The sequence below is a fragment of the Hordeum vulgare genome, chromosome 3H (genome assembly GCF_904849725.1).
Source record: "Hordeum vulgare subsp. vulgare chromosome 3H, MorexV3_pseudomolecules_assembly, whole genome shotgun sequence".
In the NCBI taxonomy this organism is placed as follows: domain Eukaryota; kingdom Viridiplantae; phylum Streptophyta; class Magnoliopsida; order Poales; family Poaceae; genus Hordeum; species Hordeum vulgare.
The window spans coordinates 615,510,716-615,524,681 of NC_058520.1; the positions used below are offsets into that span (position 1 = coordinate 615,510,716).

At 50.2% G+C, this 13,966-nt stretch overlaps 1 protein-coding gene across 1 annotated transcript; it reads left to right on the forward strand.

Annotated features, from left to right (window-relative positions):
* Positions 1–1,961: 1,961 nt before the first annotated feature.
* Positions 1,962–4,073, forward strand: LOC123441168 (4-hydroxyphenylacetaldehyde oxime monooxygenase-like). The gene is made up of 3 exons (XM_045117672.1): positions 1,962–2,476; positions 2,809–3,246; positions 3,347–4,073. The coding sequence occupies exons 1-3, from the start codon at positions 1,991–1,993 to the stop codon at positions 3,953–3,955; spliced, it is 1,533 nt and encodes a 510-aa protein (XP_044973607.1). The 5' UTR covers positions 1,962–1,990; the 3' UTR covers positions 3,956–4,073.
* Positions 4,074–13,966: the final 9,893 nt, after the last annotated feature.

Below are 13,966 nucleotides of genomic sequence, written 5' to 3' on the forward strand. Positions count from 1 at the left end.
AATGAACATAGTGATGAGGAACTTGAGTATGCTGACACGAATTCTGTAGTTGAAGATAGTCCACGTAAGTCTGCGTACCCTAAAATTTCTATTATTGTTCATACATCCGGTTTCATTTCTTTCCTTATGATGATTCGATTTTTTTTTCATATGGTGTGTTACTTACCAAACTCGCTTTCTGAAATCAGCGCTCAGATATAAATTGTTTTCTGCCCCACGAAAGTATTTGTGAATTTCTACAAATTGTAGACAACCATGACACTTATTTTTTCATAGATCAACTATGAGTATGACACAAGTTGGTCATCCTTCAATTATGGTCTGTCCCAGACAACATATTATTTACGTTTAACACGCTATAGTTCTAATTATCTTTTTGAGGCAGTAATGGAATGCAAGTAGACGAAATTGCAGTTTTGCGTCAAAAATTATTTCATTTTGTGAAAAATAAAAATAAAAAAATACATATCAAGAATTGAAGACGAGATACAATCACTTCTTTTTCATATGGAATATTGAACCAACTTTGCTTGTATAGAGTATGATATAGAGCATTTGCACACACAGCTTCGTACTGCTGAAACTATTGCTTTGCATGATGCAAAGAGATTATTAAATCAAGCTCTACATCATCCAGCAATCCGTCTACATGTTCCCTCTTCCACATGCATTGTTGTTGGAAACATGCGAGATTAATGCGGGGCACTGCAGAAGGTAGAAAAGGAGGGATACGGTGTAGTTGGAAACAATAGCTGGAAAGTAGCATCACGCAGACCATTACAGATAAAAACGAAAAAACTTAGGCTGGTTGTAATGGATAGTATCGTATACTAGTATCATATATACCACCTCTTTTCCAGATTATAAGGCTTGCACGTATCCCTGGATTTATAATTTGACCAAGATAAAATGAGTTGTATAGTTTAAAAATTATACCATTAGAAAGTAGACGGTTTGAAGTTTCTAATGACATATTTTTTGTGATATATAACTTGTATTACGATGGTCTATTTGTCAACCTAGAGATACGCGCAAGCCTTATAAACCGAAAAGGAGGTAGTATGATACTAGTCTATGATACCACATCCATAATGCATAGTATCATATGTTAGTATCATAGAATAGTTCATTTATTGTCATGCAAGACACATAGTAGCACATCAATTAATATGATACGGTATCATGATATGATACTCAATCATCTTTTTCTTCATTTAATTCTATGCCACCTCATTGAGATTGCCTAGTTGGCATGCATGATACTACCTATGATACTCCCATTACGGGCAGCCTTAGGCGCAGAGTAAAACGGATCGGAGGGAATAATTGAGACTAGCAAACATGTTGATGTGGCAGACAATTAAAGGAGAGAGGGTTAGAGTAACATAGGTAGATACCGTAACATATTAAATGATATGCTACTATGTGTCATGCATGTTAATAAATAAATTCATCTGTGAAACTACTTTATGATACTATGCACTATGAAAATAGTATCATATGCATGATACTACTATATGATAGTACCATTATGACCAGCCTAAGCACTTTATATTGGCAGCCCATTAATAAGCATATAATATTCATTAACTTGCCTCTTGACATAGCTTCTATGGCAGAATTAAGACGACAGGAGCCTCACCATGGTCATTTTTTTGTTGAGAAAACCATTGTCTATTGATTCTTTTTAGATGTACCATGGTCTATTGATGTCACTCGAGGTGCGCTTCACAAAAACCGGCTCATAACAGTCGAAGTAAAATAAAGCAAATATTATTATGTAATGCATAACGGTCCCAAAAAATATGTAAAAAATAAAAGGCATGATTTTCGAAAAACATTGCAACTCTATTCCATCCAAAATTCCTAATACACGGGCGCAACAAGGTGCGCCATTCATGATCTAGTGGGAGTTTAAAAGGCCTCTAACGCACATGCAAGAAGCAGCAGCAGGAGCAGCACTTCACCAAAGACACTACTAAGAAAATCGATGGCTCTCTCACTCAGCTCAGAGCTCCTCTCCCTGCCCCAACAATGGCAGCTCCTTCTCCTCCTCCTTCTGGGACTCGTCTCCCTCCTGCTCTCGACGAGGAGACTGAGCAACAAAGGGCTCAAGCTACCGCCCGGCCCAGCCCGGGTTCCAATCGTAGGGAACCTGCACCAGCTAGGTCAGCTGCCGCACCGGAGCCTACGGGATCTGGCGCGGCAGCATGGCCCGGTGATGCAGCTGCAGCTCGGCACCGTGCCAACGGTGGTGGTGTCATCGGCTGAGGCGGCACGTGAGGTGATGAAGACGTACGACGAGGACTGCTGCACCCGGCCCATGTCCCCGGGGATGAAGCGGCTGTCCTACGGCCACAAGAACGTCGGGTTTGCGCCATACGGTGCCTACTGGCACGCCATGCGCAAGTTCTTCGTGGTCGAGCTCTTCGGCGTGCGCCATGTCGAGGCAGCATGGCATGCACGCCAGCATCAGGTACATCGTGCTCGTGTCTGAACCTTCCTTAGCTGCACTACAACGTATTGTCTTGCTTCTTTTGCGATTAATGCGTTATGTTGGATTTGCGTTGTGTATTTTCTAAGAAAATACAAACACAACAAAACTTTGTGGTGCACATGAAAACAAGGTTCAAGAAATGCACCACACAAACGCAAAATGGAGCACCATAATGCGCTCCAAAACACGATAAAAACCAAGAAAACTGGTTTCAAGTACATGGAAGCAAAACAAACTACTTTGTGCGTAGAAGAACAAGGTACAACGTAGCATAAATCCTCATAAATTGTTTCGTGTCCATGGTCGATTAGGTGGAGAAACTGATGATCACCTTGAGCGGCTTGGCCGGAGAGCCGGTAGCGATGAAGGAGCACATCTTCAGCCTGGCCGACGGCATCATCGGCATGATAGGGTTCGGCGACATGTACAACAGCGACAAGTTCCCACACCACAAGAACTTGGAGCACGTGCTCGAGGAGGCCACACACGCGCAGGCCAGCTTTTCCGCCGAGGACTACTTCCCCAACATTGTCGGACGCCTAGTCGACCGAATCACCGGCCTCGCCGCTCGCCGCGAACGAATCTTCAAGCAGCTTGATACCTTCTTCGAGATCATCATTGAGCAGCATCTCGACCCTCAGCGCGTCAAGCCTCACAACGGCGACCTCGTCGACCGCCTCATCGGCCTTTGGAAGGACAACAGTGGCACCCTCAGCATCACAAGAGACCACGTCAAGGGCATCATCTTTGTAAGTTATACTATAAGAGTTCGTTATACATCATGTCGTGTCCCGACTAAGGAAAAAAGATCAATTAACTCACATCACTCACCACCATGCATGCATGCAGGGCACGTTCATTGGTGGCTCAGACACGACCTCGGTGACGATTCTATGGGCGATGGCAGAATTAATGCGAAATCCGAGACTACTAGAGAAGGTACAAGACGAGATCAGGGTCGTGGTGAACGGCAACCAGATGGTGCGTCCAGAAGACCTGGCCAAGCTAGGCCACCTCAAGATGGTGGTGAAGGAGACACTACGGCTACACCCACCAGCGCCGATGTTGCTGCCGAGGGAGGCCATGCGGGACATCCAAATTGGGGGTTATGATGTGCCCGCCAAGACACGGATCTATGTGAATGCATGGGCCATTGGCAGGGACCCGACAAGCTGGCCTGACGACCCGGAGGAGTTTAAACCAGACAGGTTTGAGATGAGCAAGATAGACTTCAAGGGTACACATTTCGAGCTAACACCATTTGGCGCCGGGCGGCGGATATGCCCTGCATTGTCTATGAGCACGGCCACCGTGGAGTTCACCCTGGCCAACCTGTTATACCGCTTCCAGTGGACGCTCCCGGAGGGGATGGTGGTGAGCATGGAGGAGGAAGGCAAGCTTGTGCCCCTCCTCAAGGAGCCACTCTTGCTCGTGCCCACCCTATACCACCACGTCTGAGCACAGCGAGGCATGGCATGACACAGCCGAGAGACACCCGGTCAAAATTGATTTGCTCCTATGTATGGTGTAAACATGCATGTTTTTTGTTTTTAGAAAAGGAGGCTAAGTTCCGACCTCTGCATCGAGTGATGCATGCAGCCATCTTTATTATTTATTCAACAAAGGTCTGACAAGAACATACATCAAACCACCCGAAGCCCCCTCTCACACCTACAAACCGTGATAATGTAGAGTGCTCTCACTCCCCACATCTAAATCCGGTGTCGTCTTCGATCCATCCACATGACGTATTGGAACTCACAGCTGGTGCAGCAGACCTAAAGCGTACACCACATGCACATGTTTTAGAAGCCGCCATCATCATCGAACCATTGAACCATCTTCAGGAGAGAGATCCGCATAATCCTTGTCAGTCCGGCCATCCGTCGACGTCACCACGGCGTCCAACGGCACCACCTCCTTGCGCTCGTCCATCCAGACGCGAAGACTCAGTAAGATCTGTCGTGCGTAGCACCTGCCGACCAGGCATGATAAAGCGTAGCATCTGTCGGCCAGGCATGACCTGACATCACCATCGAAGCTCCGTGCAGGACGAAGACGCTCCACCTTCTGCCTTCGTCTTTCAGCGCTGCTCCACAAACTATGCTCCCTAGAGAGAAACGACAACGCAATGCCGCCATCGTCCGATCTGGAAAACAGATCCTAGGGTTTCCCCCGGAGCAGCATGAGTGGATCAACAGTAGTTACAGAACGAAGCCTTCATCAAGGTAACGGCGCAGAAAGCCGCCATCGTCCGCCGTCGGCTTGGTTTTCACGGGCAACCATGTCTCCCCACCATCAGACCCGTCATCCCCGGTGGAGGGGACGCCGCCACCACCATGGTCCTGGGTTAGCCGTCGCCGTCGCCACCGCCAAGACCGGATTAGATCCAGCCAGCAAGCACCAGGAGAAGGCACCTAGAACCAGTCGCTGGCGCGGTGGATCGGGCCGGATCCGCTACCACCGCTGTACCTACGCGCACAGGACGTCCAGCAGTACCAGCCGCCGCCGCCCCGGGAGCCGAAGCCGCAGCCGCCCCGGACGCCGCCGTCCAGGCCCTAGAGCCCCGCCGCCACTGTGAGCCGCCGCCCCGGTAGCCGAAGCCGCTGCCGCCCCGGGCGCCGCCGTCCAGGCACGGCTTTATTGATGTCACCCACTGCTGTCATTCCACCCACACCATCCAAGCAAAGTCTAGATCGCTGTACAGACCGAGCCTGACGGCAGATCTAGACAGAGATGGGGGAGAGGGTGGGGATGCGCGCGAGAAGGGCGGCCGACCGCCGCCGTCGGGGTGGCTGGTGACGGCGGCGGCCAGAGGATCTGGCTAGGAGGGGACTCGGGAGGACCGCGGCTGGGACGCCTCGGAATCGCCAAGCAGCGACCCGGAGGCGGCGCTTCGTGACTCAACTAGGTCAGATCATGTAAATAATCTTCTCACTATTGTCAATATTGTATGTACCACGAGTCTGTTTACCAGACCTTGGAAGACAATCTATATAAATAATAGACTTGGCACCTGCATGTTGTTGTGAAACGAGATGAATATTCAAAAAACGTTGTTTAATTATTAAGTCTAGAGGGAAAGTACATATAAAGGTACCAACTTAATTGGTGGACAAGTTGCCTCGAGACTAGGAGTGTTATAGATTTTTATTTCTATACTTCATAATCTCTGTCCTGTAAAACTGAGAAGATACTTCCTTCGTTTTAAAATAAATATTTTAAATTAAAACTAACTCTAGTATAAAGTTGCTAAGCTTAAAACAGTTATTTTTAAGACAGAGAGAGTATTTTGTAGCAACTCACAGGTACGTTAAGACCGGACATGATTAAAAAGATGGATAAGATGCCTTTCGAGCAGCTTTTGGCATCATAGACTTTTACGTCATTGTGTGTGTATGCCTCGGCCATGTGTCCATTACCTGGGTCATGAGGTTTCTTGATGACCCAGTCTGTGTATTGTAGAGAACCCCTATACTCTCCCCTCTCTCCCTGTTTCGAAGTCGTAGGAGCATCATGAACAGTAGTGGCAACTCAGACACTTTTGGGTGGACTAAAAGCCGACGAAGTTGCTCAAGTAAGATGAGATAACCATTCTTAATCATGTCATTGTAGTCTTTTCCAATGAGTTTCCGATCACACGGTTGAACTTGGGTCACACTGTTTATTTTTGCAACCGTAGGCAACAGTCATCACACACTATTTCTCTTTAGTGTGTGTGATTGGAGAGAAATGATTCAGATCCGAGGCTAATCTACACAATTAGTAAAACAATTCAATAAAATCCGGACTTTTATGCATCCAAGATGCTCAGGTGCGCGATATGCATCCGAGGAGCTCGTGGGAAAAGAAATCTAAATTTGACTGTCAAAGAATTTTTTTCGAAACTGAAAATAGATGAGGCTGGGCTCATCTCGGGATAACCTGTGCGAGCGATTGGGCTATTGTACTTATCTCTAAGAGTTTGAGCGAAACGTCCAAGTTCTGAGACCAGTGGTCGCAATCTGTGAGCATCCAATGCAGCAGGACATTGAGCTATTTTGTTGTTTTCAGGAATGTCTTGGCAAGGACAAATCATGCATGATGTTCACGCTGTGGACGAATAGCACTGCAACACGTACGGTGTACAAGGACTCATCTATTCCAGTCAATGAACGGCCTACGGAACATGATTCAAACCGACACGGCAATGCACTTTCGCTGCAAATCCACGAACGGCGTGACGAACTATTAACAGAGGGATAAGAAAATCATCACTAGCACCTCCCTAATTAAACCTTTCTCGTTGAAAGAGATTAAAACTGCAATCCTTAGCATGAACGTTAATGCAAGCCCAGGGCCAGATAGTTTCTGGCCTGCCTTCTTTAAGGTAAATTGGGAGCTTGTTGGGGATATTATCTGATGGATAATCCGCCCTAGTTGGGCCGGGTCACCGAAGCTGGCGATTCATCTCAATGTGGTTTGGGCCTTGGCCCGGTGAGGCCGGAAGTCATATGGCGGTTCGAAACCTTCGGAAGGAGTCCATAATAGAGAAGGTCTCCAAGCCCTGGAAAGAGGGTGACTTAGAGATCGCAAGAGTCACGATTTGTGTAAAGGAAATGACCCTTGTAAACCATAAGGACTCGACCTGTATATAAAGGCGAGTCCCAGGGAGGAAGATGGTAGGTTAGAAATCATCGAGTGCTAGGTCAGGCGAGTTACGCCTTGTAATCGAAACTCCATCAATACAACACAAAGCAGGACGTAGGCTTTTACCTCCTCACGAGGGGCCGAACCTGGGTAATCTCTGTCTCGTTCCCGTTCAACCCCTTTGAGTCGCCACCAAGGTGCGATGGCTCCAAAACTAAGTCCTTTCACGAGGACATCTGCCGTGACAAAACCACGACAGTTGGCGCCCACCGTGGGGCCTGGGCACGGTGGAGTTGAGTTCTCAAAGGGAGCCCTACCACGGTTTGGGAGCTACGCGACGGGGCTCATGACCCGGAGCCGCCGCGGGAAGTACTACATCAACAACTTGCTATGGGGGCCCGAGGCGGATTCGATCGAATCTTGATACAGGGTCCCCTTCGGCAGGATCAGCGTCTTCATCGGCATGATTGGATCGCACGTGCCTGAGCCGGACACCTCCTCCGACATCGTCGAGCCGGCCAGGTATGTCCGGCCGGTCGTGACGCCAAACCTAACCCGCCCGGTCTTTGTTGGATTCACGCAGGGATCTGAGGAGCCAGAACACTCGCGACCCAGGAAACCACGCCGGTCAACACTGATGACGAATCGTCCATGGCCAATTCAGATTCAATCAAGTCTCTACACGGGGGCTGCCTTGGGGGCTTGTCACTCGCAATGGACCCCGAAGTTCTTGACCGGACTCGCCGTCAGATCGCCGTTTACATGGCAGGGGCGACTCAACCCTCGCCAAACCCGGCAGGCGGAGATGGGACTGGCGAGACGTCTAGAAGCCCGGCCGTGATTTTGGTGGAGTTAGCAGCGGAAATAACAAGGCTCATGGCGACCCCATCACGCCGGAAAACCAGGAGGCGGTAAACACGGAATTGACGAAGCTAAGAGAAGGGGTGGCTAAGAGAAGCTAAGAGAAGGGATGCCGAGGTGGAGTCCGCCAGGATCGAGACCCGGCAAGTTCAAATTACCGCTGAGATAGCTCGCTTGAATACCGACAACTGGCGGCTCAAAAGGCACCAGCGCGCATCTGACGCCGTCCATCAGCGGAGGCACCAGGGTCGCCTGCCCCCTGATCTCAACCCGACCCGCCTGTTCGACACTCCGCGAACTCCCGGGTCGGGAGCCGCCCCGGGGGGAGGGCCGGGCCAGCCACCGAACCTGCCGTTTCAGCCAGCTGTGGATCGCGTTCCCCGATTCCAGACACCTCAAGGTCACTTTTCCAACCCGGTGGACAACGTCCTTGCCGCAACTCGCCATTTGGAATCCCTTCCGATTCACGGAAACACTCCTGCCGAGATAGAGGCGAGGAACACCATTGAGATGTTGAAGACGGCGGTGGTTCAAAACGCCCAGTTCTCACACAGCCTAGATAGGATGCATTCCACTCCCCAGGCAAGCCGCACCAGGAGTCGACCAAAGGACCAGCCCGCTATAACTAGCGGACCGCGGCCCTTCCCCCAGGACAACTCGCCTGATCATCGAGACCCGCCAGGTCGGGATCACCCGGACATCCAAGTTGCCCCAGCGCCTCTTGTAGGGAGCGGCAGACAAGCGGGGGTGCCGTGCTTGGCCCCCGCCCTTCGCAATGAGCGAATGCCCAAGGATTTTAAAGTGCCAAGGAAGGTGCCTAACTACACTCCGGACCTTAAGCCGGCGTCGTGGGTCGAGAGTTATGAAATCGCCATGGACATGCGCGATGTAAGCGAAGCAGTTTGCGCCAGATACTTCACGATGATGCTCGAAGGAACGGCGCGTACTTGGTTAAAGAACTTGCCCCCCAACTCCATCCAGACTTGGGCTGAATTGAAAGAGCGTTTCGTTAAAAAATTCCGAGGAACCTGCAAGCGTCCGATGACAATAGTCGATCTACAACACTGCATTCAACGCCTGGATGAGTCAGCCCACCACTGGTCGCGGCGGGTCCGGAAGTCATCCACTCGTCAGACGGGATTACGGCGGCTTAGGCTGTGTTGATCCTCGAGCAGAATTGCCACTACGAGCTTTGGTGCAGAAGTTGGGGCGACTCAAGCGAAAGGTCCAAGACATGGGGGAGCTAATGGACACCCCCACTAGGTACGCTGAGGCGGACGACACCAAAGATCCCGGCGAGGATGGTGGTAAAGCTAACTCGCCAAGGAAGGGCGAGTCATCCAAAAATCATACCCGGTTCCAGGGACGCACCCGCCATAATCAGGGAGCAAATAGCAAGAGAAGGCAGTAGGAAGAATCTTCGGACTTAGTCACCAACACCAACACCAATAATGGCAACCAGCGCCAGAAGAAAAGAAGGTTTACAGTGGCAAAAAGCCGCGCAACTATAATGAGTTACTCAAGGGCCCCTGCCCACACCACGCCATGACAGACGGACCGGCGACTCATTCCTGGGAGGACTGTTACGGGATGCGGGAGTTTCGGGAGGAGGCGATCAAAAAAGGGCAAAGCGCTGACCCGGACCAAGGGCAGGAACAGATCGGCGTGCCCAATCAACGCCAGAACCCCTTCGGCGGTTTCCCCGAACCTGGGGCTCAGGGTGGCTCGCAGCCAAGCAGCGGCCAGTATCCGGTGCATCACCAGCGATGGTATAACCCGCCTGGAGTTTTTCAGCAACCACCCCCACAGGGGGCTTCGCAGGGGCAGGATGATAATGGCGGCTTCCACAACAATCCCAAGCAGCTAAGCAATGGGCTGTACCACATTTTCACCACCAATGCTTGCAGGCGTGATAAAAAGGTGAGTCACCGAGCGTACAGTGTGTCTGAGCCGGCACTCCCTAGATACCTCCACTAGTCCGAGCAGACCATATCATGGAGTAGGGAGGATCACCCGCCAATAGTTGACAATCCCGGCGACTTAGCGTTGGTCGTGGCTCCCCAAGTTGGGGGATATACCTTGTCGAAGGTACTGATGGATGGTGGCAGCAGCATCAACATTTTGTACTTCGACACTTTCCAAAGGATGAACCTGTTGGAGAAAGATTTGATGCCTTCAACCACGGTATTCCACGGGATCGTCCCAGGCAAATCGGCGTATCCCAAAGCCGAGTCAGGCTCACAGTTGCATTTGGAACAACATCTAATTACAGGAGTGAGTCGCTGATGTTTGAGGTGGTCAAGTTAAAAATCCCCTATCATGCGCTGTTTGGGCGGCCGGCTTACGCCCGGTTCATGGCCCGCCCATGCTATGTTTACCTTAAACTCAAGATGCCTGGTCCTAAAGGACCCATCACGGTTGATGGTGATAGAAGGATTGCAAGATAATGTGAAGAAGGGGATGCGGCTTACGCAGAAGTCGTCTGTGCTATGGAGGAGCTCAAATATCACCAGGCCAATGTTGATCCGGCTGATATGTCACCTCTAAAAAAGCCGACGACAGACGCTGAGCCGCCCCTCAAATTCAAGCCAACAGATGACACTAAAACGGTGGATTTCGTCCCTCACGACTCAACCAAGCAGTTCACTATTGGGATGGGTCTGGATCCCAAATAGGAAAGCGCGCTCATCGAATTCATCCGTGAGAATCGGGACATCTTCGCATGGAAACCTTCTGACATGCCTGGTGTGCCGAGAGAATTCGCTGAGTACCACCTTAATGTTGACCCAAAGGCAAAACCTATTCAGCAATATCTTCGTAGGTTCAATGAGGAACGACGCAAGGCAATCGGGGAGGAAGTTGCCCAGCTCTTGGCCGCCAGATTCATCGTAGAGGTCTTCCACCCCAAATGGTTGGCTAACCCGGTGTTGGTGCTCAAGAAGAATGGTACCTTCCGTATGTGCATTGATTACACGGACCTTAACAGAGCTTGTCCAAAGTATCCCTTCGCTCTGCCCCGCATCGACCAAATCATTGATTCAGTGGCGGGATGCGAACTTTGTGCTTCCTGGACGCTTATTCTGGATATCACCAAATCAAGATGGCTATGGATGATCAAGAGAAAACAGCTTTTATAACCCCCTTTGGGGCTTTTTGCTATGTGTCCATGCCATTTGGACTCAAGAGTGTAGGGGCGACTTACCAACGCTACATCCAAAATTGCCTCCGTGGCCAAATCGGACGCAACGTCCATGCCTATGTCGATGACATTGTGGTTAAAACCCACATGAGGGAAATGCTATTAGAAGATCTCAAGGAAACTTTTGATAATCTGCGGGTATATCAGATGAAGCTTAATCCCACCAAGTGTGTTTTTGGTGTTCCTGCAGGGAAGTTGTTGGGCTTCCTGGTGTCTGAGCGCGGCATCGAAGCTAACCCGGACAAGATCGAAGCGGTTACTTCCCTTGGGAAACCAGCGAATATTAATCAAGTCCAACGGATGGCGGGTCATATTGCGTCCTTAAGTCGCTTCATAAGTCGTCTGGGAGAAAAAGCTATTCCCCTTTATCAATTGCTAAAGAAATCTGACCATTTTGTTTGGACAGATGAAGCCGATGAAGCTTTCAAGGCCTTAAAACGGCAGCTGGTCAACCCGCCAGTCTTGGCCGCCCCGACTAAGAAAGAGCCCATGCTTTTATATATTGCGGCAAACTCCAAGGCGGTGAGTGTGGCGGTGGTCGTCGAAAGGAAGGAGGAAGGGAAGGAATACCCTGTGCAACGCCCTGTATATTTTATCAGCGAGGTGTTAACTCTTTCCAAGCAACGATACCCACACTGGCAAAAATTAGTGTATGGGGTCTTTATGGCAAGCCGGAAGCTTAAACACTATTTTCAAGAGCATTCCATTACGGTGGTTAGCTCTGCTCCCCTCGGGGATATCATCCAGAATCGGGAGGCGACAGGGCGAATTGCCAAGTGGGCGATTGAACTTGGGCCGCACCACGTGCGATACACCCCTCGCACGGCTATCAAGTCTCAGGCCTTGGTTGATTTCGTCAATGATTGGACCGAGTTACAGATCCCGGAAGACAGGCCTGACCTTACATACTGGACTATTTATTTTCACGGGTCTAGGCAGTTGGAAGGCTCGGGGGCTGGCGTGGTGCTGATATCGCCTCAAGGGGACAAATTCTGTTACGTCCTCCGACTCATGTTTCCATGTACCAACAACGCTGGGGAATATGAAGCTTTGCTTCACGGCTTGTGACTCGCCAAGGAGATGAATCTTACACGGGTCAGATGTTTCAGCGACTCTGATCTAGTGGCTCAGCAAGTTTCAGGCACTTGGGATTCTCGGGACCCCTTAATGGCGGCGTAGAGGAGGGCTGTGTCCGATGTGGCGGGTCATTTCCATGGCTATCAGGTCGATCACATTGACCGACGCCTTAACGAAGCAGCTGATGCCCTTTCACGTCTCGGTTCCCAGTGTAAGCCGGTTCCCGCCAATGCTTTTCTGGATACTCTGCATAATCCTTCCGTAAGGTTGCCTTCAAAGGAGGAGTTGGCAATACCAGATCCTGAGTCCGAGTTAGTGGCGGCTCTTCATGTTACGCCGGATTGGGTTCTTCCGTATCTGGCTTATCTCCCCCGAGGCGAGTTACCTATGGATGAAGTGTTGGCTCGGCAAATCGTTCGGTGAAGCAAGTCCATGGTGATCATCAATGGCGAACTATATAAACGAAGCACTTCCGGGGTTTTTCAAAGATGTGTTTCCTCCGAAGAAGGGTGCATAATTCTAAATGACATTCATTCCGGAGATTGTGGGCATCACGCCGGGTCACGCTCTTTAGTTTCAAAGGCGTTCCGTCATGGTTTCTTTTGGTTGACGGCCCATGCAGATGCAGAGGAGATAGTTCGTCGATGTGATGGATGCCAGCGTTATGGGCGACAGGCCCATGTGCCGGCTCAAGAACTAAGGATGATACCCATCACTTGGCCTTTTGCGGTCTGGGGGTTAGACATGGTTGGCCCCTTTAAGATGTCATCCAACAAGAAAACCCATTTGCTGGTGGCGGTTGATAAGTTCACCAAGTGGGTTGAAGCAGAGCCTGTTGGAGCTTGCGATGCGGAGACAACGGCCAAATTCTTGAAAAAAATGATCTTCCGGTTCGGATATCCGCACAGTATCATTACTGATAATGGCACTAATCTGTCTCAAGGGGCGATGCAGGAGTTTTGCCGTCGTGAGCACATCCGGCTTGATGTTTCTACGGTTGCTCACCCACAATCTAATGGACAGGCGGAGCGGGCGAACCAGGAAGTTTTGCGGGGAATCAAACCCCGACTCATGGTTCCCTTGGAACGAACCCCGGGGTGTTGGGTTGAGGAGTTGCCTTCGGTACTATGGAGCATCCGGACCACCCCGAACCGGTCTACGGGTTTTACCCCTTGCTTTCTGGTCTATGGAGAAGAAGCCATTCTTCCCAGTGAGATAAGGCATGACTCGCCTAGAGTCGCCACTTATGTGGAACAGGACAACGAACTGGCGCATCAAGACTCTTTGGACGCCTTGGAGGAGGCGCGTGATTTGGCTGCAGCCCGATCGGCCATTTATCAGCAGGACTTACGACGTTATCACAGCCGCCGGGTCAAGACCGAACCTTTCAGGAAGGCGACCTAGTGCTTCGGCTGATACAAGATCGTACTGGCATGCATAAGTTATCACCACCATCGGAAGGACCGTTCATCGTCAGCAAAACCTTCGCAACGGGTCTTACTATCTGGTGGATCTACGGCCTGATCGGCCAACCACGGAGGCTGAGTCAACTCGCCCCTGGAACATAGCCCACTTGTGGCCTTATTACACTTGAGCTATTAGCTCTACGTTTTGTAAGTTTTTCATTTTCTTATAAAGCAATAAAATTAAACGCCTCCCGACTTGGGGGCTTTCCTGCTAATTCATCTTACTGAAAGGTATGG